Source organism: Lepisma saccharinum, chromosome 5, assembly GCF_977018435.1.
Source record: "Lepisma saccharinum chromosome 5, izLepSacc3.1, whole genome shotgun sequence".
Classification (NCBI taxonomy): domain Eukaryota; kingdom Metazoa; phylum Arthropoda; class Insecta; order Zygentoma; family Lepismatidae; genus Lepisma; species Lepisma saccharinum.
The window spans coordinates 64,970,652-64,992,053 of NC_139233.1; the positions used below are offsets into that span (position 1 = coordinate 64,970,652).

The 21,402-nt window shown below is 35.7% G+C and overlaps 1 protein-coding gene across 1 annotated transcript in view; it reads right to left on the reverse strand.

The window, feature by feature from the left end:
- Nucleotides 1–21,402, reverse strand: part of tim (timeless) — a 96,872-nt gene that overhangs the window by 10,608 nt on the left and 64,862 nt on the right. Inside the window, exons 17-21 of the mRNA XM_083122590.1 lie at nucleotides 20,985–21,183; nucleotides 18,395–18,528; nucleotides 12,515–12,638; nucleotides 6,704–6,860; nucleotides 6,149–6,295 (exon numbers count right to left, since the gene is read on the reverse strand). Coding sequence (XP_082978716.1) covers nucleotides 6,149–6,295; nucleotides 6,704–6,860; nucleotides 12,515–12,638; nucleotides 18,395–18,528; nucleotides 20,985–21,183 — 761 coding nt within the window. The remainder of the gene's footprint in view (nucleotides 1–6,148; nucleotides 6,296–6,703; nucleotides 6,861–12,514; nucleotides 12,639–18,394; nucleotides 18,529–20,984; nucleotides 21,184–21,402) is intronic.

The window sequence follows — 21,402 nt, forward strand, 5'->3', positions numbered from 1 at the left end:
CTCTAACTCACCACTGACCTTCGAGTATAGGCATCTGTTCAGAATTCTTAGAAGAATTTTTGCCGAGTGAGATATCAAGCTGATTGTCCTGTACTCAGAACATTTTCTGGCATTGCTTTTCTTCTGCAGAGGTACCAAAACAGTCTCCGTGAAATCTTGTGGCCAATCCCCTTTCTCATAGATTTCATTGCATAAGTGTAGTATTTCTCTTTTTCCATCTCCCAGGCATTTGATAAGTTCAACAGGAATTTCATGAGTGCCTGTTGCTTTCACATTCCTCATTTCTTTGAGTGCTTGCTCAAATTCTTCATTCAGGATATACTGGACGTTGAGAAGAAATGAAGAGAAACGACTCGAAGCTTTTGAAATGTGGACATGGCAAAAAATGGAGCGTGTAAAATGGACGGACAAGGTAAGAAACGAAGCCGTACTGAAAAGAGTTGGTGAAAAAAGATCTATACTGGAGACCATCAAGAAGAGGAAAAGAAACTGGTTAGGACACTGTCTAAGAAGGAACTGCCTGCTAAGAGATGCCTTGGAGGGAATGGTTGAAGGAAGAAAAGTTCGTGGAAGAAAGAGATATCAGCTTATGAATAATATTAAATTAACTGGGTCGTATGCTATTATGAAGTGTAAGGCGGAGAATAGGAAAAGCTGGAGATTGCAGTGAAAAACCTGCCAATTAGGCAGAAAACAATGAATGAATGAATTTCGATATAAAATTTATTGCAGGGACACAATGCATAGTTAAAAGAAATATGTAAGCTAGGGATGGGCAATTATGAAATTTTTATTGATACCAATGTAAAGTAAAAAAAAAAAAAAGTAAAGTGCTCCCCTGTGCTTTGCACCATGCCATGAAGGCGTATAGGGGGTGTGGGGTTAGGGCCCCACACTTTCTTGATCTTGGCTGACCTGGGGGGTGATGTGATCAGCACCATGCCCCTGGCTGCCTTTACCCCCGGAGTTTCCTCCAGTTACCCATTTTATACAATGCTGGGTGGGTGCCAGAGCCACTTGAACAGGTTGAAAAAGTCCCGGTTCTCCTCCACTGGGAATCGAACCCAGGTCTCTTGCATGGTAGTCGATGCCCTAACGACTGAGCTATTGCGGCTTCTTATTGATATCAATGAAATACCAAAACCAATTAATATGAGTAACAGACATTGCAACAGTGCCAAAGAGAAGCATTTCATGAACAGTTCAAATGAAAGTGAAAACCACAATGATGTAACATTTTTGTAAAAAAAAATGAATGAATGAATACTTTCGAATGGCAGCAAGAGTCAAGTGTGTACTATGAAGTGCATTGTATGTTTTTCATTTCATGCAAATCATGACTTTAAATAAACATTCAAATGTTGAAATGCATTTTTCTCAGAATACACAAAACATTACTCATACACAGAGCCGTAGCTAGAGATTCCTGCACCCAGGGCAAGAATAAATTTTGGCACCCCCTACACTGGCCTTGTCGAACTTCTATCATTGTTTTTTTAGGGAGGGGTAGAAGTATTTGTTGTTGTGCCTTACTTAAATAATGTCGTTCATTCAAATTAACATTTCATGTATACTAATAATTGTAGCAATTGTATGTAATTGTAGCAATTACAACTATCGAGTTGATTGTATGTATACACATTTTCTTCTGAATCAAGATCATTATTCACCTCTCGGTATGCAATGATAAAAAATCCTAGAAATGAAACTAATCCATGCAAAAAAAATCTTATCGTATGAATAGCATATTTCTTAGACAGCATAAAAACCTCTAAAAAGATCATTAATGTAATGTAATGTTTTTTATATTACATGAAACCCTTTCAAATATTCTGCAAAGTCATTGTACAGACTAGCTAAAATCATTCAGTATTAATGTAATGTTTATAAATTAAAACCTATTTACACTGTGAAATGTTATACTGATGAGCTGAAATCAACAACAATAAAAACAAAAACTTATTAAGAACTACAATCAGTACATGATTATTTGACAATAATCTCCTGTGCGAACATACTAGCTACAGTTTTACTCTTCTTGCCTTTCGAGCAGCAAAGTCATTAATAACATCATCGAACACAAGTGATTGGACAAAATAGCCAGGTTAGTCAGCTTTTCTTGACTCAAGGAAGAACGCAAGTAATTCTTTATAAGATTTAGATTACTAAAACTCCTGTTACAAGATGCAATAGACGAAGGTAGAGTTAAAAATAGTTTCAATGCAGTGACAAAATTTGGGTACAACTCAATACATGATATTTTATGAATGAATGAAGTGGTGACAAATCTGACAAGCATTCCAAGTGAAAGTCTTTTGAAAATGCTTGCGCATGATGTTTAAAAACCAACATGTTTATGAAGTAACTCACTTCCGTTGATATCCTCGGGGTATAATAAAGCCAGATCAAAGACTCCCTTTCTCAACGTTTCATTTGACATAACTGCCATATTGCTTGGAATAATTATGGAAAAATCCTCCAAAACTCAGTTCATTAGCTTGAATCAATCACCTATTTGTGACAAAATTGAATCCAATGCACAAAACAAGCTCTTCCAAATTTTTTGTTCTTCATTTATGGCTACACTTTCATCTTCTGCAACTTCATCGGAAAACTTGGCTTTCTTTCTGGGACACTGTTCTTTACTAGCAATGTTCATATTGACGCAGATCTGTTTGCTTTTCTAAATAGTGTTAGTCACAATTGTTTCCGATTGGCAGACAGAAAGCTTTGCAGTCCCTGTAAGTGACTATCTTGTAGCCATAGGTTAACGTCGTTAATAACTGGAAGGATATCAGCCCAGCAGAATAAGAACAGAAGAAAGTTAAACTTCTTAAGGCTGTGTAGCAGGCATTTGGCACCTTGTACTGTTTCGGGTGAGTCTCTTGGGAGGTCACATAATTCCTCCAAAGCTGCCCAGACATCCGGAAATTGGGTACTTAGAGATTGTACTCAGTTTGCTTTTGAAGACCACCTAGTTGCTGATTGACTCTTCACAATAATATGAACATGATTTTTTGTTATGATATGCAGATTGCAGTTTACACCAATAGTATTTTTACAGCTGCGTAGGTATACTATTGGAAATATTCACTAAGAAGTTGTGAAACACATTCTCACTAACAAACAAATAATATGTATATAAATTGGATATTTATTTATTTTCTTTTATTTGTTTAAAAGAAAAGCTTGTAATGTGAGCGCACAGAGCTAAAAAAAAATCAATACCTTTGCAAACTGGCAATGATATTGGTTTAATAGGGCACCAATACTTTCAAGGGGATCACACGCATCCTTTATTACAAGAAATTATCAATGTTTTTCTTCTTGCCGTTCGGTGCCCCCTTCCATCAGCGCCCGGGGTGACAGCCCCGCTGCCCCTCCCCCCCCTAGCTACAGCTCTGCCCATACAGTTATGGTTTTCACTCATTCAAATGATTGATCAATGTTTTCAAATAGCATACATAACTAACAGGGGTGTGTGGTGAATTTTCGTGGTAGGCAAGCGATGCATCAGTTTTGAGTTTTTCGTTTTGGCTAATTATAACATTTTCAACTTTAATATGGGGGGTCAGGGTAAATTTGAAACCAAAATTACCAAAAATTGGGCGTTTGTGAAAACTTTTAGAGTATTGAGGTTTTTTTTGAGGGGGGGGGGGTTGAGTGTGTGTGGATATATCACTGGTATACATACAGGAGGGGCTGGAATTGTAAAGGAGGCTCTTGCTCCCCCCCCCCTAACCTAGTCCCTGCAACGTGTATTTTATCATATTTTTCCTGTTTTTAGCCTTCTTTCTTCTCTTATGAATACTATGCCAAAACAGGGGTTATGATCCCCACCAATCCTCCTTTGGTATGTTACTAATGAACCAAGAATAAAGATGGACACAGAAGAGTTGAGGGTAGTGGAGAGCTTCAAATATCTAGGAAGCATAATTGAGAGAAGCGGAAGAATAGATGAGGAGGTAAACAAAAGAGGACAAATGGGTGGTAGACTACATCAAAATGTTCAAAGATTAATATGGAACAGGGACGTACCTATGAAATGCAAGTATGTAATACTATGTGCCAATAATTATGTATGGATCAGAGACTTGGACAATGGCAGAGAGAGACAAAAGAAAGATGCAGACAGTAAAGATGACATTTTTAAGGAGTATATTGGGGAAGACTAGAAGGGATAGAATAAGGAATGAGGAGATCCGACAGACAGTGGGTGTTGTGAAGCTTCAGGACAGGATAGATCAGGCACAGATGAGATGGTTCGGACACATGAAGAAGATGGATGCAGAAAGACTATCAGTAAGAGCTTACCATGAACAAGGAGTGGGAATAAGGCCAAGGGGGAGACCAAGATGTCAGTGAAAGAGCAGATACTGGAGAGTGTTAGGAGAAGAGGAGAAGATTGGAACACTGTGGAAAGAGAGGAGTGATGGAAGACCAGGAAAAATGGAGAGGCTTGACTTCTATGCAGACCCAGCCAGAGGCAGGAAACAGGTAAGGAGGATGATATTTTACTTCTCATTTCTGCCACTTTTCGTTAATCACGAATATGAGATTTTGGGAATGTTCATGTCTTTACACTGAATTGTGGAAATTACTGAAGTCATTGTGGCCTGCATAGTTCCGTGTTGAAACAAAATGATTTATTAATAACATTGCTGCTACATAACCACACAATATGTAATGTGACCTAGGCTGTGATACGTAACGTTGTTGCCTTGTCGAATGGTTCGGGTCCCACTTTAAACTGAAGGTCGAGTCCCAATTAGCCTTTCTGAGCATAAAGTAGACTTTTTTTTACTGAGACACTTTTAATTGCTTAATGAAAACTTGCTCGTTTTTCTTACTTGTTTTGGTTATACATAGTTCAAGACACGGTCCCACATGATTCACCACCTCCAACTTTTTCGTACAAGTTCTTTAACTGAATGGTTTTCAAAGAAGGTCCCTAATCAAGTCCTTACCTGAACCACTCCAAATCAATGGCTCGTCTCGTTTGTCAACCCTGGTGGTTATTTTCAATATAGACCATACTTTAACACAAAATAGCAAAAACACCACACGAAAGAACAGAATAACACAGGATGATGGCCACAGTAAAGAAAACACGTGTGCGCAGCTCCCACACTACCAAATGCTCCCTCTTCCTCACCCTGTTTGCAGTGTTACATACCCTCTATATTTCAGAGTTACTGACCACATGGCGCATATGTCCAAGTATTCGCTGGTGACTGTATTTCTTATATATACCATACGACCAGTACTCATTGACTAACTTCATAAGCTAAAGTGACCATGTAAGAACTGCATAAGTCACTCAAAACATGGGGAGAAAGGCGACCAGTCCAAGCCTCTTGAAGGCTGCAAACGCTTTATGTTTGCAGCCAATATGACAGGAAATAGGGTAATTGAAAAGTCTGCATATGTAAATATGTTAAAGTAGTTAAATTACATTCCAATGTGTATATAGTTATTAAAAAACATGAACTTAAAATATCAAAATTGTTTTTAAAAAAACAACGCAAGCGGCGCTTGCTCCGCCTTCCTTTACCACACGTTTCTGATAACTAGGTAACTGCAATGCATTTGACTTAGAAAAAGAAATTACATATTTAGAAATTTAAGAACCCAGACTATATGATTAATACCTTATATTCATAAAAATAACAACAAAGTGGCAGAATTATGAACTAGGTTAAAGGCTATTTATAGATATACTGTAGTAGACTCTAGAAGATACAGAGGTGATGAGATTCAATATGACCAAGCTTCACCCAGTGTCAAGCTACTTGCCAGAATTTTGGATCATAAATATCAGTTACACTACCAAGTTTATTATTTTATATAAAAGTATTAGGTTCATGAAATTATCAGAAATTATATCAATACACCTATGTGCTCTACATTAGATGATACTGATAGTGTACCAGTTAATCTATTCAATTCCTACTATTACTATTGTTGTTGAGTTGGTGTTTTAAGTCCACTTTATGCACAGGAAGGCTAATTGGGACTGGACCTACAGTTTCAAGTGGGAGTCAAACCACTTGGGCCTCTACCAGAAATCGAACCTGGAACCCCTTCATTACAATTCCTACTATTGAATAACCAAATAATTAAAATATATATTTCAATTCATACTTACGTGTATAATGATATGGTATTGGCTCCATTATGGGCAATGGCTTCCTACCCTCTTTATGCTCCTGGTTTAATTTCACGTAACAAGCCTCCAGAAGTTGTTGCTGTAGCCACATTATCTCTCGACCCTTGTTTTCCTTCAAAAGATGTTCTAGAAGCAAAGAAGAGGACATTTCCTTACTTTCTCATGCAAAAGCACTTAATTTTCAGATTTTATGACCACAAAAATTTCACCAACTTTGATTATAGAATTAGCTTATTGATGTAACAATTGATAGATGAAAGAAAATTATACTTGTGCATCAGTATCTAGACCAGAAATTGCCAAACTCCTTGAGGCATTAAGCCCACTTCCCACCACCCATTTCACACCTTACATCCTGATGGTCCAAGAGCATATCATCATCATCATATATTTTTTCCTGATGAATATGTTGTGACACTTGCTCAAACACTGCCTGCTTTGTAACAAATGCATTCATTCAATTATCAGTCCTCTCCTCTACATATCACAATGCATATGCTTCCATATTAAATAGATATACCACTACTAACATACCTCTCAGCAAAGTTATTTCATCCCATGTTTGTGAAGCACTCTTAAATCCTCCATTTGCTTCACCTACATTTTCGGAGCAATCCATCATTTCAGCTGCTCGGTTTTCTGCTTCCCTTAGATCATGATTTTTAGTTGCATTTTTTCGCTCATCGCATGTCTGGAAAGGATGAATGGATTTGCAACTGTATAACATTATTGTTGCATACACAAAAACAAACGCACACTAACTGCTCTCAGCTGAAAAAATACACTTCAACACATACCAAAAAACTCTTTAATGTTATTTTGAACCACAAGTAAAAAATATGGAAATGTTTAAAATAAGCAGAATATACAGGGTGTTCAAAAAGTCTTTTAACACTTCTCTTAATTTTTTACACAAAGGGCACAAATGATACAATTTCAGCATATATGTCATATGAAAAAGAAACTTGCCAAGTTTGTTTTCACATCACAAAGATTTGTTATGGGAACCACATGTAACTTGGCAGATATCCATGATAACCTGTGGCTCAAAAGTCTGAGGGCAAGGGCATACCTACCAACTGCCAGCCATGTGGTCAGCACCATGCAGTAAATCAACCTCGTGCCATACCCATATCCTTTGCTACAGTTGTGGCAGCTTCTTGAATCCTACACTTGAGTTCCTCTACATTTTGTTAAAGGTGGCACATACATACAATCTTTGATGTAGCCCCACAGGAAGAAGTTGCAGGGACTCAAATCCCGTAACCTTGTGGGCTACTTTTCCTAAACAATTATCACCAATCCAGTATTGAGGCAACTCAGTGTTCAGGTAATCACAAATGACATTATGGAAATGGGGTGGAACCTCATCCTGCTGGAAAAGGGATTTATCGGAATCTTTCTGCATTTGAGGTAAAAGTCATCCCTGTGACATTTCCAGGTATGAAGAAGAATGGTCCATAAAGTTTTCGGTGTGACAATGTCCAGAAAATATTCACCTTAGGTGATTCATGCTCATATTCAATAATTTCATTAGAATTCTAGGTACTTCAAATTTGACTGAAATGTTGCTTCATCACTGAAAATTAAGTGATTCACAAAGTATTCATCTTCTTCCATCCATTGTTATACTTGGACACAAAACTAGAAATGCTATTGTTTGTTTATCACCTGGTTTTAACTGGTACAATAGCCTGCATTTTACGGCTTAGAAAGTGAAAATCTTGGAGAGTGTGTGCTGCAAACAACATTATCCAGTCAAAACATTTGAGATTCTGTATTGTTTAGTTTAGATAGTATGTTGTGATAGATTGCCATAAATTACCATTTACTTCACTCAGGAACAATAATAAATTCAACTTGATTAAAAATACAATTCATTTCAATATTTATTGTACTAAGTCTCTTATGCACAATCTTCCTCATAAGTGACATTTGATGCTTGTGGGATGCTCTACGAACTGACTTTTTTGGGCTCCTTACATGTCTCTATTTTTGTAGGTTTGGTGCGTATTACCCACAATTCCAGAATATAAAAAAAGGACGTTAAAAACTGTACTTACGTGTGCGAGTATGTTGTTCCAATATTTCTTACTGTAGAACCACGTTTTGGAGATTAACTATCCCCTTCTTCAGGTTCCTATGAAAAAACTAGGTACTTAGCACAGTACCACGTCGAAATGTAATATATGGATTGTGGACAAGGGTTGGTGTGGATACATTTAAAATATTATATCCTCGCCCTAGAGGTATATAAAAAGCTTGTTGTGCACTAAAAAAACTTGCACAATAAACCTATTCTCATGTTAAAAAAAAAACACTTTACTGATTATAAGAAAGGAAAGACAACTAGGGAAATACCGGAAAAACAGAAGGGAGTTTATCGAATAGAATGTCAATGTGGGAAGGAGTACTTAGGACAGACAGGTCGAAATATGGGTAAAAGATGGAGCGAACATGAAAAAGATATAAGAGAAAAAGTTCCCAAAACAGGTCTCTCGGAACACATTTTGGAAAGCGGACATAGAATCGCAAAAAAGGAGATAATTAGAAAAGAGAAGAGGAAGTTAGGAAGAAATGTGTATGAAACAGCAAATATTTGTAGAGGGGGGAAGAATAATCTTAATAGGGATGAAGAAAATTTAGAAGAAGGGTGGATCAATTTCCTCAAAAAATGGGACAAAGCCTGGAAGATTGAACCCAATATCTGTTTCCACGTCACTCCGGAAGTTATCCATGCTGCCCGGGAAGAACTTGAATTTACGTTGGATTTGTGACGTGATACGAGGAAATGAGAAAATAAAGGGGAGAGGAAAACATTCATGGAGAACTGACCTTCAAATAGATTAGGAAGCACAGTTGGGTAGGAATGGCCGAACCTGCAAGTTGTATAGAGATACATGCAGGTTCTTTAGTTTTTTAACATTTTTAACATGAGAATAGGTTTATTGTGCAAGTTTTTTTAGTGAACGACGAGCTTTTTATATACCTCTAGGGCGAGGATATAATATTTTAAATGTATCCACACCAACCCTTGTCCACAATCCATATATTACATTTCGACGTGGTACTGTGCTAAGTACCTAGTTTTTTCATAGGAACCTGAAGAAGGGGATAGTTAATCTCCGAAACGTGGTTCTACAGTAAGAAATATTGGAACAACATACTCGAATATGTAAGTACAGTTTTTAACGTCCTTTTTTTATATTACATGTCTCTCAGTAAACATTCTGTTGAATGGCCTATCCTTCTCTGCATATCTTCACTCTTCTTCTTGTCGAATCCCAGCACACAGAAACACATTCTGCATCAGAGATTGCCATCTTTACAAGAATGCCAACTGTGGTGAATGGAGAAACTACAAGCATCAACAGTAAAATCTCCACAACACTACATGTACAAGTACATGTCATGTGAAACAGAATTTCAAATAGTGTTGTCTTTATGTAATAAATTAAGAAAACTGATACCAAACTTTATCATGCTGTTTAACATTAGCAAGCTTTCTGCAGCCTTATAAAATATGCAAACTAAAGGCATTTCCAGCCTCTCTCTTCCAACCATAATTTTATCCTGGTACTATTAGAGCAATAATTTTGCCTCAGCTGCTGAGTACTGTATTTGGCTAATAATCTAATTTTTAATTTCCATGTTCACACACATGTGTGTACTACAATTTTGGTAGTAAAATAAAACACAGTTCAGAGTGACTGCCCTTTAAGTCCGATAAAATTGAAGTTCAATTCCAATCAGCTCAGTGGCCCAAGTGGTAGACTTTGGTGTTGCCACCAAAGTTTACAGGTTTGAATCGTAGCCAGTCATGGGTGTTATTTGTAAGTGTGTCTTCATCAATTTCACCTAATCATCACTCATCTTCACAATTAACCAAAAGTAGCAGAAAAGCGATGTGAAAATGCAAATACATAGTATGATTCCAAGTCCCCATGACATGAAAGCATAATAAATTATCAATTTAGAGAAGAGTATATAGAGATTGCTCACTTATTCAACTACCTGCATAAGGTCTCCGGGAGAATTAAATATGGTATTTTTTCACATCTTAAGAAAATTTACAGATAATTCCAGAATTCAAGGTTTTCCGGTTGGTAGACACCCTGCAGTTTAGCTCTTTCATTACACAAAAATTAAATCGTCTAAAGTATTTAGCTACAGATTTCAATAATAATAATCCGAGTAGTAATAATAAACCAGGTTAAGCAAAAGTGCAAAAATCAGACAAAGCCAGGGTTTTCTTGGTACTCAGTATATGGAATGGTATGCCAGAGACTCAGGTTTGAACCCTGATCGATCCTGTATTTTTTGCTCTGTAACAGCCATTAATTTATCACTATTCCTGTTCATTTAGTGGATTGAAAATCTACAGAAAATTCAAGTTATCATTTCTTAAGGTTGAAAAGATACACAAAGTATTGCATTACTAACCACATTTGCTGTCGATATAAACTATATATACTGTTTGTACTTTCTACAATCTTGCATTAACAATTGTTGAATAACCTAAAATTGAAATTTGAGCATCACAATTTAATCCAGAGCATACAACCACACTTCATGTCCACTGTATATTGATTGTTGACATATGGTCTACGTATGTTACAATGTTGACTTTCAATTTTCTTTTTGTCATCCAAGTAACATACGAATGTAGCAGAGTATTATACAAATTCTCAATACAGGGTATACAGAAATGAATGGTGGGGTTACATATGTCAATAAAAAAAAATATTTTTCAACTTACGTGGTTGCAGCAAACACAGAAGCAGAAACTGTCCTAGTTTTTGATATGTGAGTTAAAATTACAATTCTTGAATGTGGGCTCTCCTGGTCACATTACACACATCAACGTGGTAATCAAACTCGTTCCAGACATGGTGTAACATGTCCACTGTAATGCCCTACACTACATGCATTATCAGATCACGAAGTTGCTGGATGGAAGTTGATTAAAGACAGGGTTTATGCACAACCAATGACAAATTTCATGATCGGATAATGTGTGCAGTGCAGGATTGGATTGGATTGCTTTGTTGTTTTAAGTCCACTTTGTGCACAGTAAGGCTAATCAGGACTGGACCTACAGTTTAAAGTGGGATCTGAACCACTATGTGATTCCACCGGGAATCAAACCTGGGACCCCTTGATTACAAGGCAATGACGCAACCACTGTGCCATCAGGGAGGCCACACCATGTCTGGAATGAGTTTGATTACTGACCAGGGGAGTCCACATTGAAGGATTGTAATTTTAACTCACACATCAAAAACTGGGACAGTTTCCGCCTCTAACAGTGTTTACTGTAACCGCGTAAGTTGAAAAATAGAATTTTTATTGACATTTATAACTGCACCATTTGTTTGTGTATACCCTGTAATATATGCTTACAGGCCAAAACCAAGTGTTAGGTAATAATCAAAATCTAATTATTGATAACAACTCATTTGAACCAGTTTCCAAATTAAAATACTTAGGAGTAATATTAACAAGTAAAAATTATATCTATTAAAGAGGAAATAAAAAGGAGGCTTAATTCAGGAAATGCATGTTACTTCTCTCTTCATAAACGTTTCTTTTCTCGTTTAATATTTAAGAAACTAAAAGTTAAAATATACAAAACAGTAATTTTGCCTGTAGTATTGTATGGCGGTGAGGCTTGGTCCCTTGCATTGAAAGAGGAACATAAATTGAGAGTATTTGCAAATAAGATCCTTAGGAAAATATTGGGACCTACAAGGGATGAGGAGACAGGTGAGTGGAGAAGGTTACATAATTTAGAACTACATAATTTGTATTCATGTCCAGATATTATTAGAATAATTAAATCAAGAAGACTTAGGTGGGCAGGTCATATGGCACGAATGGGAGAGGAAAGAATAGTTTACAGGATTCTTGTTGGGAAACCTGATGGTAAGAGACCTGTAGGAAGGCCAAGACAAAGGTGGAGGGACAACGTTGAGATAGACCTAAAGGAAATCGGTAGGGATGGAAAAGAGTGTATAGATCTTGCTCAAGATAGGGACAGATGGAAGGCCTGTGTTGCTGCAGCCATGAACCTTCAGGTTTAAGAAGGCTAGAGAGTTAGTTAGTTAGTTATACCCTGTATGTATTTAGTTAAACACTTGTATTAACTGAACCAAAGCCAAGAATTATTCATGAATCCACCTAGCTAATACAAAATGTATCTGATGTTTATCTTATAGGGGTTACCAATACAAAATGCTTGCTGAAAAATAAAATTTACTGATACATTGAGGGCATATACAAATTAATAAATTTAGGGCATATACAAATTAATAAATTTAAAGTAATATTTGCAAAACTACTCACATCCATACGAGCTCTATTAGTTGTACCAGAGTCAGAGTACAGCTTAACAACTTGCTCCATACAATCTGCAGTCTTGGCTGTCTGCATGAAGTACCAGTACAAATTGTCGGAATTTTCTTTGGATCTGAAAACAAGAATATAAGGGGTAATTTCAACATACAAACTGACCATAAAATCTATAAAATTTGCATGAAATACCCTGAGAAGTTAGTTATATATTTAAGATTATCAATAGTATCAAGATTGTTAACAGCATCTGAAATAAATGCATGCATAACTTATATATTAAATATATTACATATATTTTCACTTCTTAAGGTATGGAAAATTTGAAAAAAAAACAATAGCTTGCGCAACCTAGTAAATTATTTTGTTAATTTTTTGTTTTTAAAGGTCGAATCACACGGAACTGGATTTCCAGTAAGAAACCCATAGTCGGCACTTGACTAACTACCTAGATGAAAATCATGGCCGCCGGGCTGGCTGCTTGACTGGTTTTGGTGACTAGGCCATGTTCTAATTGCAACTGGCTTTCTCTGCTAGATTTTGTAGAACAGGCAATCAGAGGGAAAGTTTGCCCATGTGAAGATGACATGTGAGTTTGGCAAAGGAAAGTTTTTGTCTGTGGTTTCCGAGAGTTGGTTGTTTTGGTTCACTTCTCAATAAAATAAAAGTAACAGAGATGATATGCATTCATGTTCAGTTCACTAATATTTAGGAATTTATCCAAAGCGATGAGATTTGTACACGACAAATGTGATTAGCTGATAATGAAAATCCTTATTATTACAAGTGTATTAAATGTTTGACATTTATGAACAAAATATTTTTCTATGAATGAATTCTGTAAATCTCATGTATGAATATGCTGCATACCAGAGTTCATTAAAAAGGTTGTTCAGTATGCACTGATTACCACATTTTCTTTCAAGCCAATTCTTGTCCATACTTTTCTTTTTCATTATTTCAATTTTTAATAACAGCAGTAGCTATTCTCTTACAACATTCTTCAAATCGCTCGTCCATCTTTTTAACTTCTCTGCTCTGCACAATGTCTTGTGGGAACAAAAGTATAAAGTCAAGTACGGTATCTAGCATCGTATGTGGTGAAAACTAGCAGCTGAGCCAGTACTACACAACTAAAGTTCAAATCACCAACCCTGAGACCTTCTGTAAACAAAACCACGTGCATGCAGAAAGCATTGCAAACTCATAGAAGTAAAATAATCGACACGAAAATCCAGCATTGTTAAAGGATTCATTACGTAAGGTAAAACAATGGCCAATTTGTAGTATGGGATACGCTGCCGCAAATGATGTCTCACTTTAAACCCAATGCTCTTTCTTTTGTACTTTTTGCTTCACCTATATGGTTACTCTTTGCACCAGTAATCATTTCCCACAAATTTGGCTTCTTTCTAGCATGTGAATTGAATATATTTTACTTGAATTTTTTTTAGACAAAATGATAGAACATGGTAATGTATATTTCTAAGGTTTGATATAGATAGGAGTGTATTTGAAATTTGTTTGTAGATTTTATGTAAATTGTATCTTATGTAAATAAAATATATAATGGGCATAAACATCCATATGCAATGCTGTAAGTCCAATAAATATATTGATGATGATGATCAAAACAAGACAAAGAAAGTTCGTAAATTTATTGTGGTTGAAAACTTTGACAAGCATCCTAATAACGATTTTTGTTCCGCCAAATATAGTGCACTTCGTAAAATAACTTGGTGACATGGCAACGCAAGATAAGTGTGAACATTTTGTAGGAATATGCATTGTAACTTTCAATGAGCTTAGAGATTTGTATACATATTGATATTATATAACATTGGTTATTTTCTAAAAATAATCATGTGAACAGCAAGGAAGTAGTGCCACTTAGTAATATTGTCTGACTTGACTTAAAAAAAGTAATAATATGCAGAGTTCTATGCGTGCGGGAAGGTGAAGATGTTCTCCGAGCTTGTTTTCAAGGACAGCCTTTGAAAAGAAGCGAGAAACAGATTTGGTAACTATCTGATATCGCCCGAACGGATATCTTCAAAATTACAGGAGACATACTACTTACTGAAATCACTTTCTGTATCATTGTCGAGGTTCTTTGAGGTATTTTCTTTCGCAGAAACTAAAAACTTTACCATAGAATGCTGCAGAACAATAAATAATCAGTTGTTACGTAAGGAACTTGCATCTTCTGTAACATTAGGCCGTTGTTTCCATTATGTATGTGCAGATGTTGCAAGCGTCGAAAGTTTTCAGTGTTTCCAAACGTGCCTTTTTTTACGAGAACTTTTTTAATTTTTTTTTAACTATGATTACCTAACCTAACCCAACCTAACCTAGCCTTGCCGGAAATGGTTCGTGGGGCTATCGTGGATGTTTTTTGGGGCTATCGTGGATGTTTTTTGGGGCTATCGTGGATGTTTTTTGGGGCTATCATGAATGTTTTTTTGGGGCTATCATGAATGTTTTTTTGGGGCTATCATGAATGTTTTTTGGGGCTATCGTGAATGTTTTTTGGGGCTATCGTGAATGTTTTTTGGGGCTATCTGTCAATGGTTTATGATGACATAATGAACACGAAAGTAGGTATTTTTCGGTGAAGAAGGTTGAAACACTGCATACCCACTCCAAATTGACAAAACACAAGCACGACGCGCGATGATCCATGACGAGTGCACACCATATTGTCTGTTACCCAAGCATAACAAGGAAGACAAATAATGACTCGTAATATGAAAAGTTGACACTATTTTATGGAAAAAGGCATAACTTCACCTTAAAGAATCTTCCGCAATGCAGAATAGGTATGTATCAATACTAAAATTAAGAAAATAAATGAGTGAGAGGTGTTCGGGCCTTATCGGATAAGTACCACAGATTCTACTCAATATTTATGTAACGTTCTGTCAGTGGTATCCTGAGAAACCAGTAAAAGAAGTGGTTAAGTTGGTATCCCAGTGCAGTGGTGTGTTAGTGTCTGCAGTTTTAAGGTTTATGAAAGAGAGAATGACCGGGAAAGTAACAATGTATGCGGCTGCATATTCGTATGATGTTTTGAGAGCAGGTTCTCACATTCAGAGGCTCTTATATGAAATGAATAGGTGCGGCGAACTATGAGTGTAACAGCAGATGTTTGCAGTCAAGAATCAGCTGATGCAGAGTGATACATCGATCAGTGCGATGGTTTGTTTACAGAAGGTCTCAGGGTTGGTGATTTACACTTTAGTCCAAGTCCAACTGGAAAATCCAGCAGGAAATCTAGCTTCATGTGATTCAGGTATAAGATGAGAATACTGAACACTGGATCATCTCAATGAAGTGGAATCTGGACTACCAAAATATAGGCCCCAAAATCAAGACCTGTGGCATAGCACAAATGTGTGAAAAAGCTTCAAGTATGTGAAAAGATGACAAACATGGTGCTGGTTTAACCAAAAAAATATATCCACTAAGGCTGAGCCAATACCACTTTGAACTGATATCCATACCATACCAATGCTGATACTCTTTATCGATTTCCACTGATACTGATGCTTGAATATATTAACAATTAAAACTTGTTCAAAATATTGATTAATATTACTGTGTAAGTATTACACTCCAATTATATGCAACAATTTACCAAGAGTTTTGCTTTAAAATATTCAATCATTACATCAGAATATTAAAGTATATGTTATACAATCATAAAATCCAGTTTCTAAAATACTGGTGCAAAATAAATGGAAACTTCAAATTTTGCATATTTTTCACAAGTGTTACATGGCATTTCTGCAGACCTTGTGAAAAACCAAAATGCCGGAAAAGTATTGGCTAGTATCAGTATGTAAATTCAAACTCCTACTCTCCGATACTGATACATCATCTTATGCTGATACTGATACTTATGCATCAGTTCAGCTCTAGGACCAACTCTTCCCTTAAAAGTGTTTACTGGCTTACTATGTTAATTGCAATCTAAACTCCATTTCACTTCATTCTAATCATCCTGAAAGCCTGAGAATAACTAATTAACAAATGAAAAATGATTCAATTGTTAGTAATTACATTGTATTATCGTTTTTCTTGTATGTACACATTGCTTGCATTATAGAATTATTTTCCTGTAGTTTACGGTTATTACAAGCATAAGAAAACAGTTTTTCTTTGTGACGTTTCAGGAGAACACACGCTCCTTTCATCAGACATTTATTTTCATTTTGACTAAAGATACAGTTATAACAATGGTTAGTAATTTTTTAAACAAAAAGAATCTGTTATATAATGGATGTTGTCAATGTTACATTGTTGTAATATAGCAACTTAACTGTGAAAAAAGCAGTCTGTTTTATTTTTATTTCAGATTTTTTAAAATTATGAATCCCAAATATCATCAGGTAATTCAAATTCATCATTGTTTTCACAAAGTCTCTTGATGTTTTCTGTTACATTAAATTTTAAAGAAGGTGGCTTACTCCATTTGTGAAAAAGAAAACTCCATACTGGATCTATGTTACATTTTCATTAATTTAATTTATTCCAGTGTTCTTCTGCAATGAACGAAGCTTCCCAGACATTCAACTCTGTGTTCCCCGTTAATCTTTTTAAAACCCTTCTCTTTTTAATCAAATGCTTCTCTTCAATGATATGAGTTGACAAACCTGTTCTTGGGTTTAGATTTATAATGTCCAAATCATGTTCATGCCATCTTATTGCCATTTTCCTTGCTGTTTGTCCCACATAATTCTTTGAACATGAACAACTTATATTATATATTCCTGTGGTTTCCACATCTGGTAGAGAGTTTCTCATTTTGAATTCATTAAATGTACATTCCAAACTTCTTGGTGATTTAAAAACAATTTTGAAATTAAAACTTCTAAAAAATTTTGTAATTTTATGTGAGAATCCCTTGTGGAATGGAATGCACACAAATTTCTTTTCAACAGATTTTTCATATTTGTTTGTATTTCTCTTTTCCTTTAGTTTTCTTGCAGCTTGTTTTTTGATTTGGTTTATTCTGTTAGTGTGAAAGCCATTTTCTTTTGCTATATTAAAGAGCCTTTCTTCTTCATTTTTGATATCCTCATTATTAGAACATAGTCTTTGTGCTCTCAGGAAAAAATTTAAAAATATGTTATCCATTGTTATACGCGAATGTTCTGATTTGGCATGGATGTATTTTTCCCCTGCTAATTTTTTTCTATTAACAGATTCTTTTTGTTTAAAAAATTACTAACCATTGTTATAACTGTATCTTTAGTCAAAATGAAAATAAATGTCTGATGAAAGGAGCGTGTGTTCTCCTGAAACGTCACAAAGAAAAAACTGTTTTCTTATGCTTGTAATAACCATAAACTACAGGAAAATAAATCATTGTATTATCTCCATAAATCCATTATCTCAGACTTCTTGTGTCTTCATGCGAGCAAAAATCACTCCAAAAATTTTCTCCACTGGTCTAGTCAGTAGGGTGTCTGACTGCCATGTGGGAGACCAGGGCTCGATTCCCAGGATGGGTGATCTGAGGTCTGAATTTTTCTGCCCTTGTCCCCACATATAGTGGCTCTGGGGCTCAGCCAACCTCTAATCAATGGGTACCTGGGGGACAACCGTGGATAGTAAAGGCAGCTGGAGCATTGTGCTGATCACATCACCTCCAAAATGGCCGAGATCGAGAATGTGTGGGGTCTTACCCCCCACATTTCCTAAATGTGCCTTCATGACTCAGTGCTATATGCACGAGGAATTTTACCTTACCTTTACCTTACTCCTTTGATTTATCTAATAAAGGGCCTAACCAGGTACAAATATAAATCAGAATTTACCAAATGGTTTTATATGATTATTCAGAGCAGAATGTAAAGAAATGACTCATACCCTCCAGCATCTTTTTGCCCCTCCATCTCTTCATCACATCTCAGATGGGCCGGAATCAGGTGAGAGGGAAGAGTGGCCTGTCTGGTGCTGTTCATGAACTTGTTGATAACATATTCAACCAAATCTGACCAATCCTGGAAACAGAAATAAAAGCAACTTACTTACTGGATGTTACAGCAAGAACCTGGCTATCCAAAATTCTGAATTAATATTGTCCTCAAATATAAATTAGTGCTAAGTCAGGAACGATATATCTACGATGCTGCCATCTGAAAGAATATAGCAGTGGCATAGCTGTAATAAAACCTTCCCTATCCATGATACCCTTTTCTTGTTGAGTTTGATCTCATTTCCAGAAAGCCATTATTTTTTCCATCATGCTTGGCATTTCTATTTTTAAAAACTAACACACAATTCCACCACACATCTATATGGTAGTTTTAATTTTTTAATTTACCTCAGTCCTTCAAGACGTGGAGAATAGAGCGAAGCATTGAAAAGGTTAAACATGGTTAAAATAACTGAAGAAGGGTTAAAAGGTATGAATACTGTATTCTATTATATGAGCTGCCATGGTTCTGCAGGTAATGGCTAGGGTTACCAGATTGCTAGAAGGAAAATGTAGGACATGATGCCCCAAAATGTAGGACATTGAGTCAAAATGTAGGACACAAAACATTCGCAATAAATAATACATATTTCTATAGAACACGTTAGAGAGTAATTTAAAATTGACACTTTTTAGTTTAAAAAAGAAAAGATTTCTTAATGAATTCTTTAATGCAAAATTTCCAAACTTGTAATCATACTAAACAATGAACCTCTTACTAGATGGTTTTAACTGGTAATTCTCAGAGGAGCCAATTTTTCTCAAAATTTCAGGTTTTAGTCAAAATGTGTTTATGAGAGACTGGACAGTCAAACTCTTTTAAATTTTATGACCAGTACCAAACTTTTTACAGACTTTATGAAAAAAAAAAAAATATTTATCTCGCGAGTCCTCCACATTTGCATTATGACCTGTAATGGCAAACAAATATTCAGGAATTACCGTAATTTGAAATGATTCCAGAAGTTTCATCTTGGGTAGTTTTTAGTTCAATAACAGGGTTTCTGCCAAAATAACAAATCCAAAATTCTTGACTTCTTCAGGACTTTTCGTGACCTTTTTCCCAAGTTTTTCTTAACCTTTATTTATTCGACCCCTACTTAAAATTAGCAACTAAGAAAATAAATATCTATTTAATGAAAAAACCCTAGCAAAAGTCCAGTTAAGATGAAAACTGAAGTCGTATTTAACCAGAGAATTAGACCTGCTTTATCTATTAATGCCCTCGGACTGCACTTTCCAGACTAGCGAGACTCTGGCATCTCGACTCACAGTCTGTATAATCTTATGTGGGGCTTGTGTTGTTGTTCCTATATGTTTGTCTCTTCATCCATCTATTCTTACCATCATTCATCCTCATCTTCGCGATTAGCCAAAAGGGCAGAAAAGTTAAGTAAAATAAACTAAATAAACTAATCAGTCATTGTGATATCAAAAATTCTTGACCACAAGTATAATTTATTGACTTTCATGACTTTCTTGACTGGTAGACATCCTGAATATAACTGTTCTCTATACCCCTGCTTTACAATGAAAATAATGAATAAGAATGGGAAACATCTTGTTCCATCCCAAGGCAAGAAATTAGCCTCAGGCACTGAACAGTGACATCATCATTATGTGGCCTCAAAACTTTGCTCATTAACTGCTTCAGTTTTTGTTCTAGCATGACAAACTTTTCTTTTCTTCTTGGTCAATGACTGAATTAAAATAAATTTCACTATTGAGTTTGGGAGCGCAGTCCATTGACTTGTAACTTGCATGATTTCTCTTTGTTCAACTGATACACGTATTTTCCTAATTAATATTATGTGATGCTCAAAATGTAGGACATTTATGATATTTTTCAAATTCCTCCTGGATGCCGGACATAAGGCTAAAATGTAGGACATGTCCGGGAAAATCCAGACATCTGGTAACCCTAGTAATGGCTGACCCATCTATTTAAATGAAGAGCAAGTTGTCATACATATTATCCATTCTTAATCAATTTTAACAATATTTTAACCTTTTCCATGGTTTCTTACTTTCTCCCAACCCTAAAGAATGAGGTTGATCTGAAAATAAGGATGACAAAACAGGTGTGTTTAGACTGTCTCAGTTGTTAATATACTGAAAACAAATGGTGTGAAAACCAACTTTCTTCTGATTTCTATTTTTCTTATAATTCTTTGTGGTCACTTTCGGGATTAAGTATAAAGAGACTACTTTGATTGCCTTCCAGCTAGAAAAATTTCTCCTGTTTTGTTGTCAGCATTAAACCTATCCACAAGTTTAGACTAATCATTGCCCCATCTAATAATTGCCATTTTATATGCATAGATAACAACCCCACTTGCCTTAAGGACAGTAATGAATAATAGAAGGAAGAAAATAATCAGTTATATTACACAATCTTTCAGCAGATAAGACACTATCATTAACCAACAATACGCATCAGAACAAATGAAACATATACTCTTGTTTTTGGGTAATACTTACATCGCAAATTTCAAATTCCATCTCCCAAATCTGTGAGAAAACTCGTAATATGATTGGTTGAAACAAAGTCTCCACCTGACTCAGGTCTCCAGCAATATGATGCATCATTGTGAACACACAATCATTAATGAACTGGCCATTGTTCTGAAAATCCTCCAGCAGCCTTCCATATTGGTGCATTATCTCTGCTGTTGCAAATCTACAAGCACATGTTCATTTAATGGATTAATGATTAATCAAGAATAGAAATATATTAAGAACTTGACATTACTCAGAGAAGGTAATGTGTATTTTAGTATGCTGTTACTAATTATTACACTGAGGTTAGTGCTCTGAACTATTCACATTATGCCTTGAATTATAATTCACTGATGTAAAGATCCAGATTTTTTCTACAAACACAAACAAGTATAGTAAG